Source organism: Geotrypetes seraphini, chromosome 2, assembly GCF_902459505.1.
Source record: "Geotrypetes seraphini chromosome 2, aGeoSer1.1, whole genome shotgun sequence".
In the NCBI taxonomy this organism is placed as follows: domain Eukaryota; kingdom Metazoa; phylum Chordata; class Amphibia; order Gymnophiona; family Dermophiidae; genus Geotrypetes; species Geotrypetes seraphini.
In genome coordinates, this window is record NC_047085.1 from 449,984,916 (window position 1) to 450,011,586 (window position 26,671).

Genomic DNA, 26,671 nt, shown 5'->3' on the forward strand with positions numbered 1-26,671 from the left:
TCATTCTCTAGTTTCAAGTCTCATGAGACTTGAAACCGTGAGACTTCCCAAACGTCCTGTACTGCAGGGCTCAAGCCTATGGAGAGCCTGATTGCTCTGCCAGGCCGAGAGCAGTTTAAGGTGGCTCCGCAAAAGGAGAGAAATTTTCCTTGTGAAATTCTGGGCGCCAGAGTACAATTTCTAGGTGCCATGGTTAGCTGGTGCCCGGGATTTGTCAAAAACCTTGATGCTGTGAGTTGAATTACCACTGCAGTTCCTTGTGACCCTGGGCAAGTCACTTAACACTTCATTGCCCTAGGTACAAAATAAGTACCTGTCTAAACATGTAAACCACACAAAAAAAGCAGTATACATGTCCCATCCCCCTTTCAGGGCCAAAAAATACCCTCAATAGGATGCTTTCCTTATTGCTGCAACATCCTCCCCTCTCTGTGTAACATTCCAAAAGTGTTTGGGTCTGGATCTGGATCTCATGTTCATTTCTAAGCTGGAACTGTGACCCTAAGCAGTAATGGCATGTGGTTTATCAGAGGCATGGGGATGTTTTCTGTTAGCAAGACTACTAATGATATCATTCATAATAACATAACATAATGGCCATTTCTTGTTTTATGGTATTTTCTAGTGATTATCTGCTTATAATTATGAATAAAAGCAATCAACTTCATTTCTTGAAGGAAAATGAAAAGATGGTCTGCAAATGAATGTGGTAATGCACAATGCAAATGAATGATGAAGTTTATCAAATGGATTCCTTGAAGGTTGCGACTCTTTTCTTTTTTTTTTTTTTTTTTTAAAAAAAAAAAATCAAGATGTTATAGTACACAAATTTTTCAGACAATACATGCCCCTTTTTCCGTAAGAGTGGAGGAGTAGCCTAATGGTTAGTGGGGGGGATATGATTAAGGTCTACAAAATCCTGAGTAAAAGTGGATCGATTTTTTTTTTACTCCTCCTAAAATAACAAAGACTAGGGGACACTCAATGAAATTATATGGAAATACTTTTAAAACAAATAGGAGGAACTACTTTTTCACTCATAGAATAGTTACGCTCTGGAACTCGTTGCTAGAGGATGTGGTAACAGTGGTTAGTGTAGCTGGGTTTAACAAAGATTTGGACAACTTCCTGGAGGAAAAGTCTATTGAGACAGACATGGGGAAGCCACGGCTTGTCCTGGGATCAGTAGCATGGAACGCTACTACTTTTTGGGTTTCTGCCAGGTACTTGTGACCTGGATTGTCCACTGTGGAAACAGGATACTGGGCTAGATGAACCATTGGTCTGACCCAGTATGGCTATTATGTTCTTATGTTTGTATGTAGTGCAGCGGCCTGTGTTTGATTCCCAAGGTAGCTACTTTTGACTCTGGTAAGTCACTTAACCTTCCGTTACCTGAGGTACAAAAACATACCTGTATACAGTATGTATGTATAAGAACATAAGAAGTTGCCTCCGCTGAGGCAGACCAGAGGTCCATCTCGCCCAGCGGTCCGCTCCCGCGGCGGCCCATCAGGCCCATTGCCTGAGCAATGGTCCCAGACTATCCCTATAACCTACCACTACTCTTATCTGTATCCCTCAATTCCTTTATCCTCTAGGAACCTATCCAAACCTTCTTTGAAGCCTTGCAACGTGCTCCGGCCTATCACAGCCTCCGGAAGCGCGTTCCATGTGTCCACCACCCTCTGGGTGAAAAAGAACTTTCTGGCATTTATTTTAAACCTGTCCCCTTTTAATTTCTCCGAGTGCCCCCTTGTACTTGTGGTTCCCCATAATCTGAAAAATCTGTCCCTATCTACTTTTTCTATACCCTTCAGGATCTTGAAGGTTTCTATCATGTCTCCTCTAAGTCTCCGCTTTTCCAGGGATACTAGATATTACTTTAGGCAGAAAACATATCTAGAGACCATTTAGGTATAGGGATTCCATAAGGTGTATTTGCACAGAAGAGAGGTAGTGCACGGAAATATATCTTGAAGACCTGATTTATTTGAGGACCAGAGTAGTATGAAATTAATTTCAAAAAACTCACCAGAATAGGTAAACTACCCTCCAGCTCAATCCAAGATACCAGTGCCATTTAAACCTAAAATCACAGCCTGCCTTAAATTTCTCTTTGAAAGAATTGCCACCAAACAGATTGCATTTATTCTTGCAAGTATTTTTTCATTCAATGAACATTTCTTGCAAGCAATGGGAACAGAAGAGGTATACAAATGACACCACCAGTGGCGCAATGAGAGTAGGAGGCACCCAGGGCAGTGGTGCTCCCCCCCCCAAACCCTCCTATCCACCTCTCGCTCATTCTGCACCACACTCGCGTCCTCCCTTCCCACCCCCGTACCTCTTAAAATCTTCGCCAACGTGAGCAGCTTCTCCAGCCTGCTGCTTGCACTGGCTTTCCTTCTGATGTCACTTCCTGGCCCCTTGACCCGGAAGTAGTTTCAGAGGGAGCCAGGCCGCCGTGAGCAGCAGGCCAGAGTAGTTGTTTGGCGTTGGCAAAGATTTTAAAGAGATACTACAGGGGCAGGGAAGGGAGGGCATGAGGGTGGCGGGGTGGGGTGGAGAGGTCCCGGCACCCAGGGTGGTCTGCCTCCCCCCCTTACAATCCCACTGGATACAACATGACAAATTAGAACCGAGTCATGAAACAACCTTAGCAGTCTGACTAAAGGAGGGCTGCCCAAGTTCAGTCCTCAAGATCTACTGGCAGGCCAGGTTTTCAGGATATCCACAATGAACATGCATGAGAGAGATTTGCAAACCAAAAAGGCAGTGCAGGAATATCTCTCTCATGCATATTCATTCTGGATATCCTGAAAACCTGGCCTGCCAGTAGATCTCGAGGACCGGACTTGGGCAGTCCTGGACTAAAGGTTGAGAGGCTTTGATCAGGTATTTGTGGAAAAGTCATGGAGCAAGGACAACATGTTGAAGGGCAGTTCTATATCGGGTGCATGCAGTTACATGTGTGTTGGGCATGTAAGAGGCACCCTAATTGACACTTATGTGCATAAGTGCGCTAAGCACTATTTTATAAGAGAACACTACAAAGGGCGCACACGAGGGTAGAGGGTGGGCACACGGACATGTCTCCCATTTACACATATACTTTATAGACTACTTTATGTTAATAGGAACACTGTTTGGCACACTTTATGATAGTCTTAGACTTGGCAAAAGTGAGTGTGCCTAAAATGTAGGCACGCCAATGCCAATTTATTCAGATATACAATAACACAATCTTGGCACCAAGATGCTTTTATGGAATTGGCGCTCAGTATGCGGTATCAAGGTGCCCAACTTGAGGTGCTACATTATATTGCTCCCATAATGCTTTAAAAGCATCTATAGACGGACCTGGTACTTTCTAAGGTGCTTCAGCCTCTTCTTTCAAATCAATCCACCCATGCCGTTATGGCCTTGTTTGACAAATAGTTGGATGCACAACAGGGGCGCAGCTAGGGATGTTGTATTTTAAATGCACAGTGCTGCGTACGCCTTTCAGCACTTTAGAAATGATAAATAGTAGTGGTAGTTGGCGCCCAGGGCAGTGGTGCCAGGCATTGCTTTACCGTGCACCCCCCCTTCTCTTCCCCGCCGCGCTGTGCTCTGCCTGCTCAAGCGCCTCCCCCCCGTGCACCTCTTGAAACGTTCACCAGGGCGATAGCATTTCCCATCTGCTGCTTGTACCAGCACCGTCTCCCCTTTTGATGTCACGTCTGGGTCCCGCAACCAGGAAATGACATCAGAAAGAAGCTGAGGCCGGCGTGAGCAGCAGGTGGAAGTTGCTGTTCGTGCTGGCAAACATTTCAAGAGGTACACGGGAGAGGGTTGAGAGGAGGTGAGGCACCAGCACTCCTGTGAAGACAGTGCATGGGATGGTTCCCTCCCCCCCCCCCAAGTTACTATACCACTGATGTGCAATAAGGGATAAGAACATAAGAATAGCCTTACTGGTTCAGACCAATGGTCCATCAAACCCAGTAGCCCGTTCTCACGGTGGCCAATTCAGGTCACTAGTACCTGGCCAAAACCCAGTGACATGGTTCCCCCTTGATATAATCCTTAACTAAGCATTAAAAAGAAATGACAGGAGTGGCTATGCAGCTAATTACAAAAAACTGGAAAAATTGGGATAGACTAAATTATATCTTTTGGTGGGAAACCCTATGCCAAGTTTATAAATATGAGCGAATGCACTCGGAACAATTGGGCCACTATAACAAAATTAAAGAGATTTGGGGTCCATTAGCAAAGTTTGTAAAGAATTGATCTCTAATATGAGCCTCTGATTTCTGAATGAATTGTATACACATCTAGGGTGGGTGGGAGGGGGGAAGGGTGTGTGTGTGATATGTAATTATAATATTACTTGATAGATATAAGTGCTGATTATTGTATCATTTGTTCATATGTTCTATTGAACTTTATGTTTGTTTTTGAAACTAATAAAGATTTATAAAATAAAAAATAAATGTATAGCATGGACTGGATGACTGACTAAAGGTCTAAGGACCATAGGGCAGCTGACTGTGGACAGGACATTTCTTTTATTTCACAAGGCCTGGAGCTAATATGACTTCCCATCCACACTGCAATTTAAGTGTCTTCAATTAAATCACTCCACCTCCTAAGTTGCAGTGAACTGGTCTAATCCAGATGAGCTCCCAGAAATTGTACAATTTTGTAGAAGCATTCTTCAGGAAGGGCGCTTGACTTTGGCCTTTTATAGAAAAATAAAGTAACATTATTTATCTTCTAACCGTTGACTAGTAGATGTATGGGAAAGGGACATCGGTATAAATGGTAATTGAAATGGAGTGAATTTGGGACCAAAGTTAACTGGCTAATCTCCTCCACAGCCTTAAGCAATCTGTGTATTTTCTCGCCCACTGGAGTCCATGAAAGTTATGGAGAGCAGGGGTTAAGATCCTGGGTGATCAGGCCAACTTTCACACATGGTCTAAGAATGTGGTAATACACATGGACACCTCCATGAAATATTATTCTATTGTATGGACATTTTTAAGTTTCAGTTATTAGCAGGGAAGCTCTCTAGCTCTCAACTGAAGCTTTATGACAATTGTAAATTATTGGCCATGCAAATGATTTTCTCTAATTGGAAAGATGCTAATATGTTAATTTTCCTTTTTTTTTGGTATAATAATGTCTGCCTAATACATAAGAATGAGATGGACATGGGGGAAAAATATAATAGACTGCTGAAATGAAAATATGGCAGCCTATTAATGATTAGACTGCAGCATGGTGGTGAGTGGGTTCCGCCAGTCTTATTGCTTATGGATTAGATTCAGTGCTTTTGCTTCTCTTTAGTGGGCTTTTACAAAGGTGCACAGTCAAGCAGCATATGCTAAATGCCAAGCTGCCCATAGGAACAGAATGGGCAGCTTGATGTTGAGTACTGCTTGTAAAAGGATCCTTTGTTTGCTGTGTAAGCTTATTTCCCTATTCTTTGTTAATTTTTAGATTTATTAAATAAACCAAGCTTAAAGAGTAGATGTGCTGAATAGAGTTAATGTGAAAAAAAAATATTACAGGTTTTCATGCATGGATCTATGGAAGTTTCCTCCCTCCCTCCCACCCATAGTTTGGGTGCAAAGCAGCTGAATGAACGCATGGAGCCTTGTGCAGATAAACCTTGCTGAGTTTATTGGGGAAGTGGACGAGCAGAGTGAGCTGCAGCTAGGATAAGTTAGCTCGATTTGATTCAGTCATTTGCAGACAATGGACAAGAATTTTAATTCCCTCCCCCCCCCCGCTCTTAATAGGAAGCCACGCCATAGTGCAGCCCCACTTTAAACCCGCAGGTTAAAACCATGGGCTTGCACTGCAGGGAAAGGCGGCAGAGAGCAGGAGAGTTGGGGCTCTTGCCATCAAACCCCGGAGACCATGGCAAGTGGCAGCGGCTCCAAAGCTGTCATCAGGGGGAAGTACAAGTCAGGAAAATGGGCTCAGGTTCTTTTGGGGACATAACATAACCAACAGAAAGGAGATGGCGGTGAAGCTGGAGTCGCAGAAGACCAGGCACCCGCAGCTGCTCTATGAAAGCAAACTCTATGGGGAAGGGCTACAGAGAGGCAGGGTGGCAGAGAGCAAGAAAGGACGTGAGCGACTGGTCCTCAGCAGTCGCTTGGTTTAGGATCGGCCAGCCCAGTCGGTGTGCCCGAATTTGTTTAGTGAATCAAGGCCCCCTTCCTACTTTGCATGCCATTTCCCCTCATTTGCATGCACGAAATTGGATCCGGCGCAGATACGCTTGGGAGGTAGGTTTGTGAATCGGGTTGGGGGGTCACAAAGTGGTCGGGACACGATCGGTGGGCATAGTGAATCTAGCCCTATGTGAAAGCATCACACCTTGGGGCACAACTACAAATAACTTTCCTCAGTGAAAAATGCTTTTTGGCAAAGGCATGTACTGAAATCTGAAAATTAAAATATAGGAATCCACGTGAGAGCCACCTCTTCTACTCGTATGTTTGTTTGTAGTTTTTTTTTTTTCTAAGCATGGTACTCGGACCAGGTGGTCAACAGCATCAGAGATCTAACAGGACAAGAAGGAATTCATCATCTTCATCTGCATGCAGATCTACATTGTTAACCAAAGCTAGTAGGATGGACTTTTGGCATGGCTAGAGAGTATGAGCCTCCTCCACGAAAATTTAAAAACTGAAAGTAGATAACATACTTCACTAGTCTGGCTAGAAAGAAGAGACTGCAGACTGGGTAGTAAAAGTCAACTATGTTGTAATCAGAGTCGGATTCTTTTCAGATAAGTGTAATCCCTACAAAGTATGTTTGCTGCAGACAAAATACTGAGAATTATAGTCACAGAACCATCTATCATGGTGTATAAACAGCCTTCCTACCTCTCCAATCTGCTCATGAGGAACATGTTATCCAGAAACAGAACCATGAAAATTAACCACGCAAAACATAATCCTCACATCATGCCATAAACCCAGGAAATCCAGAGCAGGTCCAACAGTCTACCTCATCAAGGGTAAGAAATGCCCCAACAAGTGGGGAATGTGGGAAAAACTAATGAGACTCTTCAAACCAGAATGATCTATATCAATATTTAGCCTAAATAACAACACAACTGTGTATCAACCCTCCTGGTAACTAAGAGAGTAAGACTCTGTTATATATTAGCATGTAACAGAAACCTAAAGATATACAGAAAAGAAGGACATAGGCCTAAATTCACTAAGCTCACCGTTGTTGGGTGATCCATAGCTGAGTCTTGCCGGGTGACCGATTCACTAAACAATCCTCATGCAAATTATTTGATCGGACGTACGCCACACACTGAACCCCACGGATCACTGCAAAGCGATCCATACGTATGCACAGTCCATCCACTTTGCCTGTAGCTGTGATCCGCACATGTGTTTGCTCTCCGCACAAGCGAGGTCAAAACAAAGGGGGAGGGGTGGCATAGGTACAGACAGATCCCGAAAGGAAATTGTACAGGCAGAATGGAACAGAACATGTTTTGCAGCCATACTACAGAACAGAACACGAGTTAAAACCGCGGGTTAAAACCAAGGCCTCGCAGAGAAGCAGGGCAGCAGAGAGCAGGGTGCTTTTTTTCACAAGGGAGATGTTTTATTTTGATGGTTTTATTTTTGATACTGGGATTTCAGGGCTGCAGGGCTGGGATTTCATGGAGGCAAAGAGCAAGACAGTTGGCAAGGATGTGAGCGACTGGTCCTCAGCAATTGCTTCTTTTTGGATCGGCAAGCCTAATCGTTGTTCCATCTTCTGTTTAGTGAATCGCTGCCTTCCTACTTATGCATTCCATTTTCCCTCATTTGCATGTGCGGATCGGATCGGGCAGAAGGTTAGTGAATCGGGTCGGAGAAGGCTCACAAACTGGTCGGGACACGATCGGTGAGCTTAGTGAAACTAGCCCATAGAGACTGAAATATATGAATTTACTACATTGAAAAAATGGACCGATATTACCATGAATTCATGACTCATTAAGGAAGCTGTTAACACCATCTGCTCTCAGTCTTGATGAGGTGTTACCTTAGCATTATGTTCCTTTCTGGTAATTAATACTAATTGATGCTAATCAAATTTCAATTTGATACCCCTGAAGATATAGCAGCATAACATATGACAGCAGATAAAGACCAACTGGCTGATCCTCCAGTCTGCCCAGATATAAAAGTTCAATTGCTCTCACACTAGCTTACTGCAGAAACTTGATAGCTTGTAGGATATGCTCCATATCCATGTCAATTTTTGATGTATTCCTTATCAGTTCTCTAATAGTTAGATGAGCATAAAAAAAGTCATACACTTAGGGCTCCTTTTACAAAGGCACGCTAGCGGTTTTAGTGCATGCTTAGCACGCGGTAAAATACCATGCGTGCTAGCTGCTACCGCCTCCTCTTGAGCAAGCGGTAGTTTTTTAGGTAGCGCGCTAATCCAGTGCATGCGCTAAAAGCGCTAGCGCACCTTTATAAAAGGAGCCCTTAGAACATAAGAATATAAGAATTGCCGCTGCTGGGTCAGTCCAGTGGTCCATTATGCCCAGCAGTCCGCTCATGTGGCGGCCTTCTGGTCAAAGACCAGTACCCTAACCGAGACTAGCTCTACCAGCGCACGCTCTTGTTCAGCAGGAACTTGTCTAACTTTGCTTGAATCCCTGGAGGGTGTTTTCCCCTATAACACCCTCCGGAAGAGCGTTCCAGCTTTCTACCACTCTCCGGCTGAAGAAGAACTTCCTTACGTCAACAGCCAGTCTTCAGTTCGCTATGACGGGCAATCTTAACTCAGGAAAATCTACAGATGTAACAGTTTCCTTTCTTCAGCCTTTGAGCCACACCTCAAGAACTTGTGTAATCTTGGGCTAAAATATCTTTTAATTATTTATTATATCAGGCCAATTGAAATTGTAAGGCTGTTTATAGTTCTTCTGCATGCTGTTTTAGATTCTTTCTATTTTGTATTTTTATAATCTTTTTATTACGTTTGTATTCTTTAAATTTTTTTTTAGGGCTGCATTTTGATTAAAATTTGTAATTGCGATTAATTGTATGATTACAGGAATGTTATTTTCCCAGCTGCAGCTCTTTCTGACTCTGGGCAATAGAGTCCAGAGTCACAAGGAGCTGCAGTGGGGGGAAAAAAACAATAACACATCTTTAATTGCACAATTAATCATGATTAAAATTTTAAGTGAAATACAGACCATCAAGGAACCCATTTTCTCCACTACCTACTAAATAATTATAATAATGGCATTTCCAATGAGTGAGCTTAGACAGGCTGTTAGTAATGAGCATATTCATGAGCTACAATGAAGCTGCAATGGAATGAGGATGATTTCTGCACCTTTCACTTGGTAGTCATCACCTGTTCCACTGTGACAATTGGCCTGCTCTTCATCGCACTCATCCACTGGACTGCCATCTGATGTAGTGGGAATGGAAGTAGGAGCTGGAATGACAGAAACAAGCTATTGTCATCAAAGAATATTTGGTAAGGTTACATTTTAACACAAAAACATTGCCGGGTCACTCTACACCAGGGCTGCCCAAGTCCGGTCCTTGAGATCTACTGGCAGGCCAGGTTTTCTGGATATCCGCAATGAATAGGCATGAGAGAGATTTGCCTGCACTGCCTTCTTGGTATGCAAATCTCTCTCATGCATGTTCAATGTGGATATCCTGAAAACCTGGCCTGCCAGTAGATCTCGAGGACTGGACTTGGGCAGTCCTGCTGTACACAGTGAGCCCAATATTCAGACCGTGGGAGTCAGCCAGCTATTTCCTGTGGTCTGCGACCCATCTGGAAATTCAATGCTGGTGCCGTAACTGGCAACCTGCATTGAATTTCCGGTCTATGTTTGGCCAGATGAGACATAGTGGGCTATGCCAATATTCTGCAGCTGGCCAGCTAAGTCTTAGCAGCCAAAGATAGACCTGTCTTTTAGGGTTACAGTTACTGGCCGATCCACTAAGCCAGATGTTCAATGGGAAGTATGAGGAGCTAGCTATCTCCCACTGAATATCGGCAGATAGTCGGCTAAGTGATATTTGGCTGGCCAGGAACCAATTCCTATGGGCTTCAGTGCATTTATCACAGAAGAATTGTTGCCATGGCTTTGTAAAAGGGGCACTTGATCAATAATTTCATGCTGCTTCTTTTATTATTTGTTATGTTAAAGATCAATGCCCATTATTTGTATTTGTCCAAATAATATTTTTCATTATTTGTATTTGGCTGAATAGTAAAACATGCCATTTGGTACAGCTTTACGTGTAAACCAAGGGACCTAGATTCAAATCACACTTTGGGCTCCTTTTACTAAGCTGCGCTAGCGTTTTTAGCCCACGCTAACCCCGCGTTACACAAAAATACTAATGCCAGCTCTATGGAGGCGTTAGCATTTAGCACGCGTGCTAAAACCGCTAGCACAGCTTAGTAAAAGAAGCCATTTGTCTCTCTCTTTTTGGGGGTAATTTTGAAGTCTCCAGGAACAGAAGAATACCTACTGTACCTGAATTTACCTCACTTACATAGAAACATAGAAACATGATGGCAGGTAAAGGCCAAATGGCCCATCTAGTCTGCCCATCTGAAGTAACCATTATCTCTTTCTCTCTCTAAGAGATCCCACATGCCTATCCCATGCTTTCTTGAATTCAGATACAGTCTCTGTTTTCACAATTTCTTCTGGGAGACTGTCACCTGTCACGCATCATTCACCCTTTCTGTAAAAAAAATATTTCTCATATTACTCTGGAGCCTATCACCTCTTAACTTCATCCTATGCCCTCTCACTCCAGAGCTTCCTTTCAATTGAAAGAGACTCGACTCATGCGCATTTACGCCATGTAGGAATTTAAACGTCTCTATTATATCTCCCCTCTCCCGCCTTTCTTCTAAAGTATACATATTGAGATCTTTAAGTCTGTCCCCATACATCTTATGTATGATGAAGACCACACACCATTTTAGTAGCCTTCTTCTGGACCGACTCCATCATTTTTATATCTTTTGAAGGTGTGTCTTCAGAATTGTACACAATATTCTAAATGAGGTCTCACCAAAGTCTTATACAGAAGCATCAATACCTCCTTTTTCCTACTGGCCATACCTCTTCCTATGCACCCTAGCATCCTTCTACCTTTCGCCTTCACCTTTTCAACCTGTTTTGCTACCTTAAGATCATCACATACAATCACACACAAGTCCTGCTCTTCTGTCGTGCACACAAAATCTTCACCCACCTAAACTATACTGTTCTTCGGGTTTTTGCAGCCCAAATGCATGCCCTTGCATTTCTTAGCATTAAATTTTAGCTGCCAAATTTCAGACCATTCTTCAAGCTTCACTAGGTCTTTCTTCATGTTAATCACACCATCCGGGGTATCTACTCTATTGCAAAGAGGCAAATCTTACCTGATAGCCCTTCAGCAATATCGCTTCTAAAAATGTTAACAAGAAGAGGCCCAAGAACAGAACCTTGAGGCACACCACTGGTAACATCCTTTTCCTCAGGCTTGAAGGTGTCTTATATATTTAGATTCTGTCCTCGAGGGCTCACAATTAACAAATCAAAAGTTGAAGTGGAATTTTAAGCCGGGTCTCTCGATTTACAATCTATTGCACTAACCACTAGGCCACTCAACAGACCTTCTTCCTACTCTATTTAGAATGCTCATAATACCTGAAGTTGCCTTAGAGCCTAGTATCCCCTTCCCAGTAACGAGGGTGAGAGGCGCCCGGGGTGGTGGTGCCTTTCCCTTACCCTTGTCTCCACCTCCCCCACTCCTTCCCTGACCCACCTTGTTGCACGCATGCCCCTTCCCTTTCCCCGCACCTCTAGTGGCTGACCGCTGCGAGCAACAACAACTTCAACGTGCTCCTCGCGACTCCGTCAGCTCTCTCTCTGACATCACTTCCTGTGCACAGCACCGGAAATGAAGTCAGCAGGAGACACAATACGGTCGCGAGGAGCACACTGAAGTTGTTGCTCATGGCGGTGAACAACTAGAGGTAGGGGGAAGGGAAGGGGGGGCATGTGTGTTGCGAGGGGAAGAGTGGGAAGAGGCAGGAGGGGGCGGCGGAGAGGAGGAGGGGTGCCGGCGCCCCCACCAACATAGCACCCGGGGCGGACCACCCCCTGGCCCCCTTACTACGACGCTACCCCTTCCAATTTCACATTCGGGGGAGAGAGAGGGGGGACAGCAATCACTGAGGGATTAAGGTGTCGTGCTCAATTGGAGCACCTTTTTGTAATTTGGACATTCCTGAAACATCCTTCTTTTTAGACATGAACATTTCTTCTTTTTTGATAACTGCTGTTGGGCGTGCCGATGTCTTTATCTTATTCCTGAAACATGCTCTGTCCGATTTTAGTTCTCACAGATCCCTGGTGAGCACCTTTGCATGGCTAACACTGAATGCGATTTGTGCATAACATAATGGAGTTCATCAAAACAATGATAGGCAGAGACAGTTGTCCTGAAATCCCAAACAAAGGGGTATATGTGGGTTCTTGAAGACACATAGGAACAAACCAAAAATTGACCCTTTAGTCCCACAGGCAATGCAAATAACAGCGAAAACAAAAAGATCTGTGGAGATGGTGATGTTCAAGATGCAGGCTTTATTCAAAAATGTACAACTGGATAATCCACATAAAATATATCTAGGCCCTAAACCATAGAGAGGTGTGGACACAGAGATCATGAATGTATCTATTTGTCCATAAGTGAAAAACACCCTAAGTAAATTTGTAGCTTATCTGAAAATAGTTTAAAAATAATGAATTTCAGATTGGTCCAAAAATAGTTTCAGATGTTTGTGGAAAATATTATTTGAGGATTGTACTGAATTTGACTTGGTTCTGACTGCTTCTAGCTTCTATTCACTGTTTGTGAATCTAGTGTAGGCTTTGGAGGAGAGATTTTTTCCTTATGTTTCACTTTCTTGGAATTTGACCAGTTATTTCACTGATCAAAATTTTTCTTTGACACTGTGGATTCCCCTTTGGGTTATAACAAGGCTGCCTTGAACTCCCAGCTCTTAGCGTTGTGCAGCGTGAGACTTCATCTCTCCCTTTGTAGTGATAAGGAAGGAAGTTACCCTCCAGCTCTGGATATGAAAAGAAACTCAGATATAATATATTCCTAAGACTGCTGACTGAAGAACAGATACTAACGGTGTCTTTAGAAGAAAAAAAAAATCTGCTCTTTTACTCTGCTAAATCTGTAACTGTAAGAAAATACTTTCTGTTCTAGGTATATCGAGTTGAAACCACTGACATAAAAATGGTATGTCAAGCCAGTTTACATAAATTAGATGGATGTGCAAAATATGAAAAATGTGAAACCATATATTATGGTTCAGTGTTATTACTAGATAACAGCAGCTGAAATACAGTTATTTAAGATACACTGGCCTACAGTACAGGAAAGACAAAATGATGTGAATTGCAAGAGGAAACCACTTAGAAAAATCTTTTAAAAAAGACTTGACAGGAAAAATGAAATAAATATTGTGCAGTATAGAACAGAGGATTTTTTTTTCTAGCAAGCAAATTAGATGTGCCCTATACAATTATCAGAAATGACCTTGGTGAAGGTCACTTGGGCAGTAGTCTAACAAACTGTACTAATAATAGCGGTGTAGTTCTCAGTGTGGGCTACTACAAAGATTTGTTATTGTATTACTAACTTGTGTTATTTTAGAACAGGTCCCATTTTATACATAACTGGGGTTAAAAGTAGATAATCAGGGCTGGTTTTAGACATGGTGGGATCCATGGCAAAAATTAAGGAGGGGGCTCCTGATCCTCTCTTCTTTCTGCCCTTCCCCCGATCTCCCAATGCCATTACTACCACACATAAAACAACTTTTAATGACTTCTCTATACACAAAACCCAGGCAAACTGGGATCATAAACTGAACTGGGAACTCCAACAACTTAAACTCAGCAACTTAAATTCAGCAAGCATGATAACACTGGAGAAATAAAAACAGATATGCACTTCTTTTTATACTGAACACAAAGGGATCTCAGACCCAAGTCCCCCCAGAATTAGCCACCTCCCTTGCTGAGGTCATCCTTTAGGTAGCAGAATGACTAGCCATAGCTCCACCCATAATAGCCATGTACCTCCTGTTACCAGCTCCAGAGAATATAAAAGGGTTTGCAGTCACACAAGCAGAACAGAGATAGCCTCTTTTCAAATACAGGCAAAAATTAATCTGAAATCCAAAGAAGCCATACCAGGAAAACAGAAAGAAACATGTTTCCTCCCATACTGTGCAAAATAAAGACAACAGATGTAAATTCTGAAATTGGATATATTCCAAACAGTAACATGAATGAAGGAATAGGTTCTTACCTAGATAAGCTTCTTTCTGTTAATCGTCTGAGGAGTCTGTACATATGGTAATCAATCCGTTCCTGTGAACTGGACTTGCAGAAGTGTGAATACTTACAGTATGAGTACCTCCCATGTAGAGGCGGAGCACAGGGCCTCCTCCAGTTATGTACCAAAGCAATCGAGCTCCACTGGAACAGAATACAAAGAAGGAGGGGAATGAGTAATTCCCCTACATTCATAACACAATTCTGTTCTGCTCTGTAACTTAGAAACAATAATTAGAACAATGAACAGGAAGTTAAACAAAACAACAACCCTAGAAAACCAACCTGCTGTGTGCAAGTGGCACTAATAATATGGGAGCCAGAGGCTGAGGAATACACTTACATACATTTGATTCCACCTAAGTGCACGTTGGTTAATTGCAAGCTTCAGTTATCCGCATCCTACCACCACGGTCCCATTTCTTTATATTAAAGTCAATGGACATAAACTCCGGAAATTTACAATTCGGATAAGCACACAATCCACTTATGCGCACTGATGTCATAGGTCCAACCTCTATTCTTTCACATTACATTCACTCCGGTTAGATGCAGTCATGTTCTGACTGGGAATGGCTAGGCTTCACAAAACAGCTTAAGCACTGGGACAGTTAGGAAAGTGAATGCTCCGCTTCCACTCAAGCTATAGGGCATAGCTTTCCTGTACTTTAGGTTCCAGCAGCCCATGTGCCATATTTAAATGGAGCCAGTTTAACTACAGCCTCCCCCTACTCTCCCCCCCACTCCTATTAAGCGCAGACTCCGTTTAAGCACACGTGGCGACCCAGTCTGAAGGGTGTACACTTAAGCGGAGTTGACTGTATACAGGATTTCTCCACACTCAGACATCTGAACTCTAGGCTTGGAATCTAGAAATATCCAAGGAAGAAAAGCAGGTGGATTATAAGATTAAGTACAATCTATATAGTAGACCCCCAATCTGTATACCAGACTCGACATGGTCGGTGTTTTGGTTTCATACAGCCTGCCTCAGGTGTCACAATTGGCATTTAAAGGACAAACATAGTGATATCTATACCATAAAAAATATATTGTTGTTCAATATATTTGTTTTTCAACATTTGATGTTAGGGTCACGAATCTTGCGAGAACTTGGGGCAGTCATTCAGCAAGCGGCTCAGCAGAGAGGTGCTAGCGTCCCCATCGACTTGGCGCCCGGGATGGTCCACACCCCCCCTTACTATGCCACAGTAAGCAGATCAGATCAGAAACACCTCTGCACAGTTCGCTTGCAGAAAAAAATCTGGAAGGGGCACTGTGCTCCGCCTCTATGTGTGAGGTGCTCAAAACTGTAAGTGATCTCACTTCTGCAAGTCCAGTTTGTGAGAACAGATTGATCGCCATACATATGGACTCCTGAGTAGATGCAGTGGCCTAGCGAGGGTGAGAGGTGCCAGAGGCGGTGGCACCCCTCCCCAGCCCTCTTCTTCATCCCCTACCTCCACATACTCTTTCCCCACCCCCTCATGCCACGTGTGTGCCGTTTCCTTTTCCCCATACTTCTGTAATGTTCCTGGCATGAGCAGCAACACCCAAGCTGCTGTGGCGCAAGCATCGGCTCTTCCTCTGCTGTCATTTCCTAGATGCAGGTCTTTTCTTCCCTTCCTCTCCAACCCATAAGCAGCATATCCTCTCTCCCATTCTCCCCTATCCATATCCAGCATTTTTTCTCTCAATTGTGCCCTATGCTCTCCCCTTCCACCCACCCATCCAGCCTTACCAGCTCTCTCCATTTCTCTACCTCCCTCAGTCCAACATCACCCCTTCTCTCCCTCCCACCCAGACAAGTCCAGCTTTTATCCTCTTCTAACTTTCCTCCTTCTGCTGCCCTCCCACTGCCTGCCTCAGAGTTCAGAATCTACAAGGCTCAGCACCAGCGCTAACTTTAATGATGAAAAGCTTTCGAGGCCATACGCTCAGATAGGCCCTGTCAGTTTCACCCCATTTGACACGTATGCGTTAGAGGAGTGGTACCAACAGGGCCTCATCATGAGCAGATAGTCTCAAAGGCTCTTCATCATTTAAGTTAGAGCTGGTGCCAGGCCTCGTATGGACTCCAGACTCCGAGGCAGGCAGTGGGACAGTGGCAGAAGGAGGAAGGTTCTTCATCACTTGGCCTGACTGTGGGGCCCTCTGGAGCTGTGGGCCTGTTTGCCCTCCCTAACACCGGCCCCATTGATAACTTCCCTCCAATAGATTTCATAAAATGATATACATGGAAGGTAATGTTAAAAAGGCTTTCTGCATGTAGAAATGTGTAGGTGGGGTCGGATCCTATGTATATTTTTATACATATGCAAAGCAGCCATTTCCAGGGCACAGCTAGAGTGTAGGGTTTGCATCCATACTTTGGAAAATGCAAAGTATGAGAGGAATTTTAGAAACTTTTCAATGGGTAAATCCTTGGTACCCAGGGAAAAGGATTACGTATCTTTATAAAGTAGTTGTGCATAATGCAGTAAACACATTTATTTATTCACAATTTACTATATCACTACAACTGACTTGCAGAACTGAGCAGTTTATAGGCTAAAATCGGTGACAGAACGGAATTCCATCGAACCGACAGGAAAAAAAAAGCAGTGATCAAATCACAAGAACATACAATCTTCAGAGCAGATATATATATATCTGTACCTGCTGCCACTTGTTGTAAATAGCAGGGAAGGGAAAATACAGTAGAAATGTGCTTTCCTTTTCTAGAATTTGCTTTTTGTACTTTTACTAGCCCCGTCCACTTATGTGGCCAGTTTTAAAAATACCTTCATCGTCCACGTGAAAATAGAACAGACTTGGAATGCTCAATTACCTTCAATTTCACAGCCTAGTAGCTCCATTCTCAGTCCCAGTCCTGTAGGTGTTGCTCTTTCTGGGATTACACGGATGAAGCGGGTTGTTAAAGGTGCAAAAGTCCGTAAATCTGGGGTGTCATAGTTAGTGTTACCGTCAAATATCTACAAAATATGAAAACACAGTGTTTACAGCCGTGTTCATTTCCCTTACTCTTTTTTTTATGCTTTCTTTTTCTTTTTACATTTTAGTAACATAGAAAATGAGAGAAGATAAAGACACCATTTATGGAATTTGGGCCTTAGGGCTAGATTCACTAACCTTACCTATCCGTGGGTGATCCGATCCAATCTGTGGCCGGGCGACAGATTCTCAATGAGTCTGCATGCAAATGGATGCAATCAGATGCACGCCCCACGCCGACCCCAGGACGATCCTGGATAGCGATCCCGACGCATGCGCAGACCATCTTTTTTGCCTTTAGATGATCTGTGCATGCGTAGATGGTACCAAAGAAACAGGAACAGCTGACTTTCTGCCCTGCAGGTCTAGTTCAGGCCCTAACAAGCTCCGAAAGTGTTCATTCCTCTGGCTGTCAGACATCATGGCTGGCAATGCTGGGGAGGGGAGGTTAGTGCTGGAGCTGTATCGCTTACTGTTTATCAAAGCCGCCAACCATCTGACAGCCACTTTGCTGGCATAAAAAGGCAGGGGGACGAGCACAGCCCGTGGTTTTTTAACCTGCGGGTTTAAAGCAGGGCTGCACTGCGGCGTGTTCTGGAACAGAATAGAACATGCTTTAGTGCAGCCCCGCTTTAAACCCGTGAGTTAAAACCATGGGCTTGCAATGCGGGGAAGGGTGGCAGAGAGCAAGAGAGTCCTTCCCTTCACAGTTAAGGACACTGCGGGCAGTGATGTTGTGAGTATTATTGTGGCGGTGTGCTGACGGTGCTGTTGTGGGTAAAGGGTTGGGGGGGGGGACTAAAATGTAATGTTGTGGTACTCCCGGGCTGTCCCATCTAATAGTAAAGTTTTACAGCAGGTCGTTCCGAGGTACAGAGGATGGATCTGGGCCTGGAGGGGGAGGGCGCTGCAGGGAAGGGCGGCAGAGAACAGGAGAGTCCTTCCCTTCAGTGCAAGACGGGAGAGTCGGGGCGGCAGAAAGCTGGAGAGTCGGCAGGGCCGTGAGCGACGGGTCCTCAGCAGTCGCTTGTTTTTGGATCGGTGTTCCTTCTTCAGTTTAGTGAATCGCTGCCTTCCTACTTTGCATGGGCGGATCGGATCAGCCACGAGGTTAGTGAATCAGGTCGGGGAAAAATCGCAAACATGATCAGTGAGCTTAATGAATTTGGCCCATAGTGTTAAATAAACAGAACTAAGATCTAATCATTTATATTCCACTAACCACTGTATTTCTTCAACATTTAACAGAAAACATTGATAATATACTAGCAACACAAATGAAGACAGTAAAATACATTAATACATAAAACAGTGTTAAATGAAACGGTTTATTTAGCTTCAACAATGGGAGAAGCCAAACCAAATAAAAAGATCATAAGTTTTCACCTTAAAAGATTACATTCTGAATGAAGAACAATTAGAAGGTGATTAACACCTGCCACTGCAAGGATCTGGCTATGTACAGTATGTTAGTTTTCCTTATACAAGGATTTTGTTGACTTGAAGTTAGGTGGTGCTAAGCATTCTAACATTTAGACACACCCTATTTATGCCAGGGTTTTCTTGGCCTAAACCAGGGGGAGCCATATGCAGTTTTTCTGCCATGTGACTGCGGTTCTCCAGGCCCCCATCTCTTTACTCTCCCTCCCAACCCCACAATTTCCTCCCACCCTGGGCCTATTGAGGTACCAAGTGGTCCAGAAGGAAGTCTTCGTGGCAGGTATGCTGCCCTCTCACTCCAGCCTCCTCACAGCTGCCTTCTAAAATGGCTGCCATGACCTCTTGCAGCAGCTTGCGATACTACACGAAATGCCGCAAGCAGCTGCGAAAGGTCACAGCAGCCATTTTAGAAAGCAGCTGCATGGAGACAGGAGCGAGGGGGTCGTGCTCCTGCCTCGAAGACCCCGCTGGGCCACCAGGTACTTCGATAGGCCCAGGGTAGGGATTGTGGGATTGGGAGGGAGATTAAAGGGTCAGGGCCTGGAGAGGGGAGAGAACCTTGGTCGTGGGATGGGGAGAGGTGGACAGGCAGGGGCAGGGGAGGGAGGGAGGGAAGAGAGGTGCAGAGACCTGCGAAGGGTTGGAGGGAAGAAAGAGAGGTAAGAAGCTAGACCTTGGGGAGGGAAGAAGAGAGTGAGAGACCTGGAATATCTCAAACTCCCTTCTCTACCCATTGTGGCTCTTTGTAAATCTTGGGTCAAATTTTTAGGATAAATTGGCTCTTTGCTTTAAAATGTTGCCAACCCCTAACCTTTTTACTCTTTCCTCATACGAGAGGAGTTCCATCCCCTTTATCATCTTGGCCGCTCTTCTCTGAACCTTTTCTAGTGCCACTATATCTTTCCTGATATAAGGAGACCAGAATTGAACACAATACTCCAGGTGAGGTCGCACCATGGGGTGATACAGAGCATTATAACATTTTTAGTCTTATTAACCAACTCTTTTTTTCATAATTCCTAGCATCCTGTTTGCTTTTTTGACCACCGCCGCACATTGGGCAGAAGGTTTCGTTGTATTGTCTAAGATGACACCCAGATCCTTTTCTTGGGTGCTAACCCACAAGGTGGACCTTAGCATCTGGTAACTGTGATTCGGGCTATTCATACAACACATCTCCACCCCAATTCTGCCTTCAGGTACACCTGCTGTATATGCAGCACACAGCAAGTCAAGGATCCTTTTATTAAAGGCACTATACACATAACATGCAATTAATGCATGGTAACAGGCTACTGAACAAACATGTTAAGGGGTTATGCAATAGTTTGCCTCTTATTGATCTTTAAACTGCTCATTACTGCATTTTTCAGAATTTTTCTCTGAGGGGGTGTGACATGGGTGGAGAGTGGAAGTAGTGTTAACCAGCTAACGCGTTATACTTAGTGTGTGCTTACTGGCTATCGCAGAGTTAACATGGGAACACTTAGGGACAGATTTTATAAGATGTGCTGATTTAGGCACCTACCTTAATTATTCAAACCACCTTAATAGATTTAATTATGAGCTTTAACAAGATCATAATTGAAAGAAAAGTTAATTGGCCGATAGGCATCTACCCAATTCTATGAAAGGTAGGCACCTATTACTTAAATGGGCGTGTTTGGGGTGAAGAGAGATATAAATCCTGGCCTACATTACCAGAGCCTATGTTTTTGATAGGTGCCGTTAGTCGTGATTCTGTAAATGGCACCTAAGCGTGCTTATATAAATCAACTACGGTAGTGTGTATTTTTTTTTTTTTTCCTTTCCTACTGAGGATGTGACACATATTTATAACAATACAGAAAAACAGCCTCAAAGACTCAATAAGCATAGACAGCAAGACAACTTCCCAAATGAACTATGGTTTTCTGGAGCACAGAAAACTATCACTGGCTGGTGTTTTGCCAGAAAAAAAAGAGCACAACTAAAAACACACTTTCTTGTAGGGAAAAAAACGGAGTGCTCTAAAAAAAACAAAAAACTAAACTGGCAGCACTATTTAAGTAGATTATCAAAAGCAGTCACCCCCCAGCCAGCTGACTGGCGCCGTTTACAGAATCCGGCCCTTAGTGCCTCCAAAATAGGCATTGTGGGCGAGGTGGAGGTGGACAAGATGAAAACTGTATTTGAATTCAAGAATGCAACTTTCTTACCCTCTGAGGACCTGTTGCAGTTTGCAATAGGGGCTGGAGACCCTGCAAATGCAACCTTATAAGTATTAGAGGTGACCACTTAGGTGGATCATTTGTCTAATCAGCACTGAAACAGGCATTATGTGCCAAAATATGTTGGGCTGACTGACTAATATTTTATGTGCTTTGGGCTAATTATTTCCACTGATTCTAGGGTTGTTTTGGTATTTTTATGAACTTTTAATAAACACCTGCTAGCTTTATATTGCTGCTCTGTGTTTGGCCTATATTTGGACTGCATTTGATCCTCATTGTTTGTGATTTGTTTTACAGGGGGTCATAGGCAGGGAATGAGTGTGAAGGTATTTTGCACTTAGGGCTAGATTCACTAAAACCATGATTGTGTTTGTGATCATGTACCGACCCGATTTTCCTCCGACCCAATTCACTAAACTCTGTGCCGATCATCCTCCGATCCGATCCGCGCATGCAAATGAGGGGGAACGGCATGCAAAGTAGGAAGGATGCGATTCACAAAACAATTTCAGGAACACCGACTGGGCTGCCCAATCAAAAAACAAGCGACTGAGGACCAGTTGCTTGTGCAAAAACCCTGCTCTCTGCCCTAATTCTGCTTCTGCCCCGATTGTGCTTCTCCTGCTCTCTGCCCCGATTCTGCTTCTCCTGCTCTCTGCCCCGATTCACCTGCTCTTGCTGCCCTGCTCTCTGCCCCGACTCCGTGGTTTTAACCCAGAGTGCAGCCCTGCTTTCAACCCGCAGGTTAAAACCATGGGCTCGCAAAAGTTTCCAGCTCTAAAAAAAAGTTTCCAGCTCTTCATTTGCAGTGAGCATGCGCACACCATCTACAGGCAAAGAAGATGGTCTGCGAATGCTCAAGGATCGCTCTCCAGCAATCCGTGTGGTCGGTGAAGGGCGTGCCTCCGAGTGCTCCTATTTGGATGAGGACGTGTTGAGAATTCATTGGCCTGCAACGGAGTGCACACGGATTGGACACAATCGGGCAGGTTAGTGAATCTAACTCTTAATGCGCTGCAAATAACATCTGTTAACTGTCACTTTTGCAGATAATGTGGAACCACTTACTACCTCCCAAATAGGTGGTAAGTGCTTCTGTACTAACTTCTAGTACAGTACCACACACTAGTGCCCGGATGCACTAAAATAGTTGTTAAAAACTTGTGGGTTGCTGAGGGGCCGACAAATTGTCCGATTTAAAATTGGTGATCAAAGTTCAAATGACTTCGCATGCAAATGAGTTTAGCGGAAGTCTGTTATAATCCCTTCTGATTAGTCATTGGAAAAACAACTTTGACGCTTGCGTAGAGTTGGCAGGGGAAGCCCCGGAGCAGCCTCCTGCCACTCAGCTGTTTGGGGCATGAAGATATTTTTTTCCTTTTTTTTTAATGGGCACAGATGTGCAAGTTACGCATACACAATATCTTACCCATTTACAAAAAGGTTGTGCCGCCCCTCTCAACAACATCCTGAAGAAAAAAAAAAAGAGAGGGAGGAGGGATGCCCACTCCTGCCTCGGGCCCCCAGCCTCCCCATGCCTCCCTGACCCACCCCTGTACCTTATACAGATGAAGGCAGCAGATTGGATGCCCAGTCCCTCTTCCTGGCAGGACCGCCTCTTCAAAATGATGGACCTTCCCCTTTCTGGTGCATCCTAGGATGAACTGGTAGGGGCCTAAGGCTCTGAATGGCTCAAACATATAAGGCTCCTCCCATGGGAGGGACCATAGGCACCTGCCCGGTGCATCTTGAGATACAATAGGAGGAGCCTAAGGCCCTGATTGACTGAAACGCTTAAGGCCCCTCCCAGGCACTAGACCTGTCAGTAATTTTGGGTCATTAGAAGTTGGCACTAGATTTTGTGCATGCATAAGCAATTTTAAGGCATCAGTCAGAGTGCTTGTTTTTATATTAATGACCTCGTTTTAATACTAATGCGCTTGTTTGCATAGCAGAGTCGTAAGCTGCAACGAACGCACAGAAAAGCCCGTGGTAAGCCATTGCGTGCATCAGTCAGTAAATTACTTCAACGGTGAGTTTAGCACATCTGGGCCTCTCTGCCAGTTTATCCCCCCCCTTTTACAAAAGCGTAGGGCGGTTTTTAGTGTGCGCCGTGATAGTAACAACTCCGGTGTTCATAGAATTCCTATGAGCGTAGGAGCTGTTACCGCTGCGGATGGCACTAAAAATCACATTACACTTTTGTAAAAGAGGGGGGAGGGTTTAACGTGGCACCTATAAAGACAAATGCTGGCAAAGTCCCCAGTGACTGCTGTGCTAAATTTGCAGCCACCATATGGTATAGTTCATGTTAAGCTGTGGGAACTGCAAATGTTATAATGGCTTAGTAAAGGGGCCCCTTAAACTCAGGTATAAAGATTGGAATCTGTAAAAAAGTTAAGCTCGCAGCTTTTAAAATTTAGGGCTGTTTACAACATTCAGATGTGGAACAGAATCCTAGTTTTTATGAGGTCAGATCAATGTGTAATATTTGAGAAAGGCCTTTTTTTTTTTTTAACTAGACCAAAAAGTATGTAAAGTTATGTAAAAAGAAAAAAGACTAAAAAGATTCATTTTTTCTCATCAAGCTAAGCAATTATACCTCATTTTCACTCAGTGAGGAAATGTTATTAGTATGCTGTGCAATTCTTGTCAATTTGCATATAAAAATATTACATTGTTTCATTAAAATTTCAAATCTGTCAAACTTTCAATGCCATGGATTTATTAATTCCCTTTGATTAAAATTTTTTCTCCTGATGTATGAAATATTTTAAATATTTAAGGAGGATTATAGTGTTATACAATGAGAGATTTACAAAGCCCTAATCTCTGCAGGGAATTCTTGGATGGATTAAAGCTACAGGGCGGACCTCTTGTTTTATCTAGCATTAATTTTTTTTTTTTGTCAAGCTTGTTCGCTTTTGACACAAGGGCATCTGACTAGGTTAGATAACTTAAGACAGTAGCAATGTTGGCTCTTTTCAAAAGCATGTGCTGAATTTGTTTCAGTGCAATGAAAATGCTACAAAGATGTTGACTTTTTGATTAGCGTCTATAGATGTTTCAGGGGCTTTTGATTCTATTCATTTGAATGTATTGCTATTAAAGACAAAGAGACTGGGTGTGAAAGGGAGAGTCCTTGAGTGGTTTTCATCTTATTTAATGGATCGTACAAGGGAAGTTCTGAGTACAGGTGATATTTCTGAAGTGGTGAAAGTAGGACAAGGTGTTCCTCAAGGGTCTGCCTTATCTGCTCTTCTTTTTAATGTCTGCACGGCATCTATGGGTAAAATTGTTAAGAGATTGAATGTAGAATATCGGCTTTAGGCTGATGACGTACAGTTCTTTCTTGTATATGTATAGGGAAGGAATTTGTAAGAAGAATAAATGAATGCTTGAATGTTGGCCAAAATGCAAGTCATATTTGTAGGGAAAAAGAAGAACAGGTTTAGCCTGTGGAGGTGAAAATAGGAGATTTTGTGGTAGCTATAACAAGAGAGATGTGTTAGAAGTTATATTAGACTCCAAATTGACTATGAGTACACAAACAGTACAAGTGGTATAGTCATCATTTTTAAAATTATACCTGTTGAAGAGATTGAAACCATTGGTTTCACAAATGGATTTTTGTACAATTTTACAGTGTCTTTTATCTATCTATCTATCTACCTAATAGTGAGGAGCCAGTGGCTATGAACTCAAAAGATATCTTAAAAAGAATTGGAAACACTATCAGGGCTATTTTTATTCTTCTACCTCTCTATTTTTCTGTACATTAGCTCTCAGGAAATGACAGGATGGGATGGCTTGAATTGTAAAGCAGAGCAGTTCTTCATTCAGGGGCCCTAGCTCATTCAAATTTTTAGCAGTTGGATTATTAGAAGTTTGTCCTGTACTCCCACTATTCTGTCTGCTTTTTAGCCAGCTCTGGGAATGAGGCACAAATCATTAGTGTGACTAACAAAATGATGGTGCCTAGATGTCTGCCAATCCCACCTGCTAGCAAATGCATCCGGTACCTTCAGGCAATGGCTAACCAATCTTGTCAACCTAAGCCTAGAGCAAGGTCAATATCCAAAATCCCTATCCTCTATTGCCCTAACCCCTATTCCCAAAGCAGCAGGAAAAGATACATCAAAACCTGAACACTTTAGACCAGTGGCGGGAATCCCATGGCTAGCAAAATTAATCAAATTCTGCATCAACTCCCAACTTACAAATCACCTACATAATGTAGATGTGCTACATGATACACAACATGGATTTAGATCCATACATAGAACTGAGTCCCTGCTATTGGAACTAACGTCAAAGGCCAAATAATACCTCAGCTGGGGCACACAAACAGTCCTCATACAATTCGGCATCTCTGCAGCGTTCGATGCAATAGATCATTCACTTCTAATGTTCAGGCTCAGCGAGCTAGGCACTGTTATGAAGTGGTTTGCAGGCTTCCTCTCTACCAGAATCTATGACGTGAGAAAAGATAATTACATATTTCCAACATGGAAGGCCTCCTGCGGAGTTCCACAAGGCTCTCCCCTGTCACCTGCTTTATTCAACATATACCTCAGCACCATAGGCAAGAATCTCTCAAAACCTTCAGTCCACTTGTACTCATACATGGATGACATCTTCCTACAGTGCCCAGCTAAAGACACCTTCACTGACACCACAACACACAAAGAGAAACTAATCAACAATCTCAGTACATGGGCCACATTGAACTTTCTCAAACTCAACAAACTGAAAACCAAAATTTGATGGTTCAGAAACTTCAACATACTACCTCACACTGACATGGTACTGACAACTGGAGAAACTCTCAAAATTTCTTTTTCTGTCTCTGACAACTACGAGCAATCAGATCATCACTAAGCCAACCAAACTTCAGAACAATTGCACAAGCAGTCCTCCTTCCCTACCTGGACTACTGCAACTCCTTAAACAGTGGTATTGCAGAAAAAGACTACAAAAATTTGCAACTCCTTCAAAACATAGCAGCCAGACTAATTTTCAGATGGAGCAAATTCAACAGTGTCTCCCCTCTCCTGAAAAATCTATACTGGCACCCAAAACGACAGATAGCTTGCATGGTCCACAAGGCCATTTATGTCGACAACTCCACAGGACTGAGCTCAGAAATCACAACTGCATGCTTTTTTCTCACTGCCAGACCACAGCAATGTTTCAAACTAACATCCCCCATCCTGCGCAGGTCATTTGTAAGAAACATGAATCCACATTCAAGTAACAAGGACCCAAGACTTGGAACAATCTCCCGCTTCATCTACAACAAATGGCTTTGATGGCTGGGATGGTTAAGATGGGCTGGAGTAAGCTTTGAGGGAGACTCAGTAGATAGAACCAAAGCACACTGATGGGCAGGGCTCTGGATTTCTGGCCCAGAAATATCTAAGAAAAAGGACCATTTAAATTAAATGATTCATTTATGGAACATGCATGTTTGGGGAGACTGGATGGACCATTCAGGCCTTTATCTGCTGTCATTTACTATGTTATGTTACTATATCTTCAGGAAGAGGCTACAGACTTGCCTTTTCTCCCCAAACACATAACTACAGTCCTAACC

At 43.4% G+C, this 26,671-nt stretch overlaps 1 protein-coding gene across 5 annotated transcripts in view; it reads right to left on the minus strand.

Annotated features, from left to right (window-relative positions):
- The window catches only part of NRP1 (neuropilin 1), a 339,157-nt gene that overhangs the window by 53,630 nt on the left and 258,856 nt on the right, over positions 1-26,671 (minus strand). For 4 of the 5 annotated variants that reach the window (XM_033931507.1, XM_033931509.1, XM_033931508.1 and 1 more), the window contains exons 11-12: positions 17,259-17,403; positions 9,376-9,480 (exon numbers count right to left, since the gene is read on the minus strand). In XM_033931507.1, the coding sequence (XP_033787398.1) occupies positions 9,376-9,480; positions 17,259-17,403 (250 nt within the window). The remainder of the gene's footprint in view (positions 1-9,375; positions 9,481-17,258; positions 17,404-26,671) is intronic. The other variant, XM_033931511.1, reaches the window with a different exon arrangement.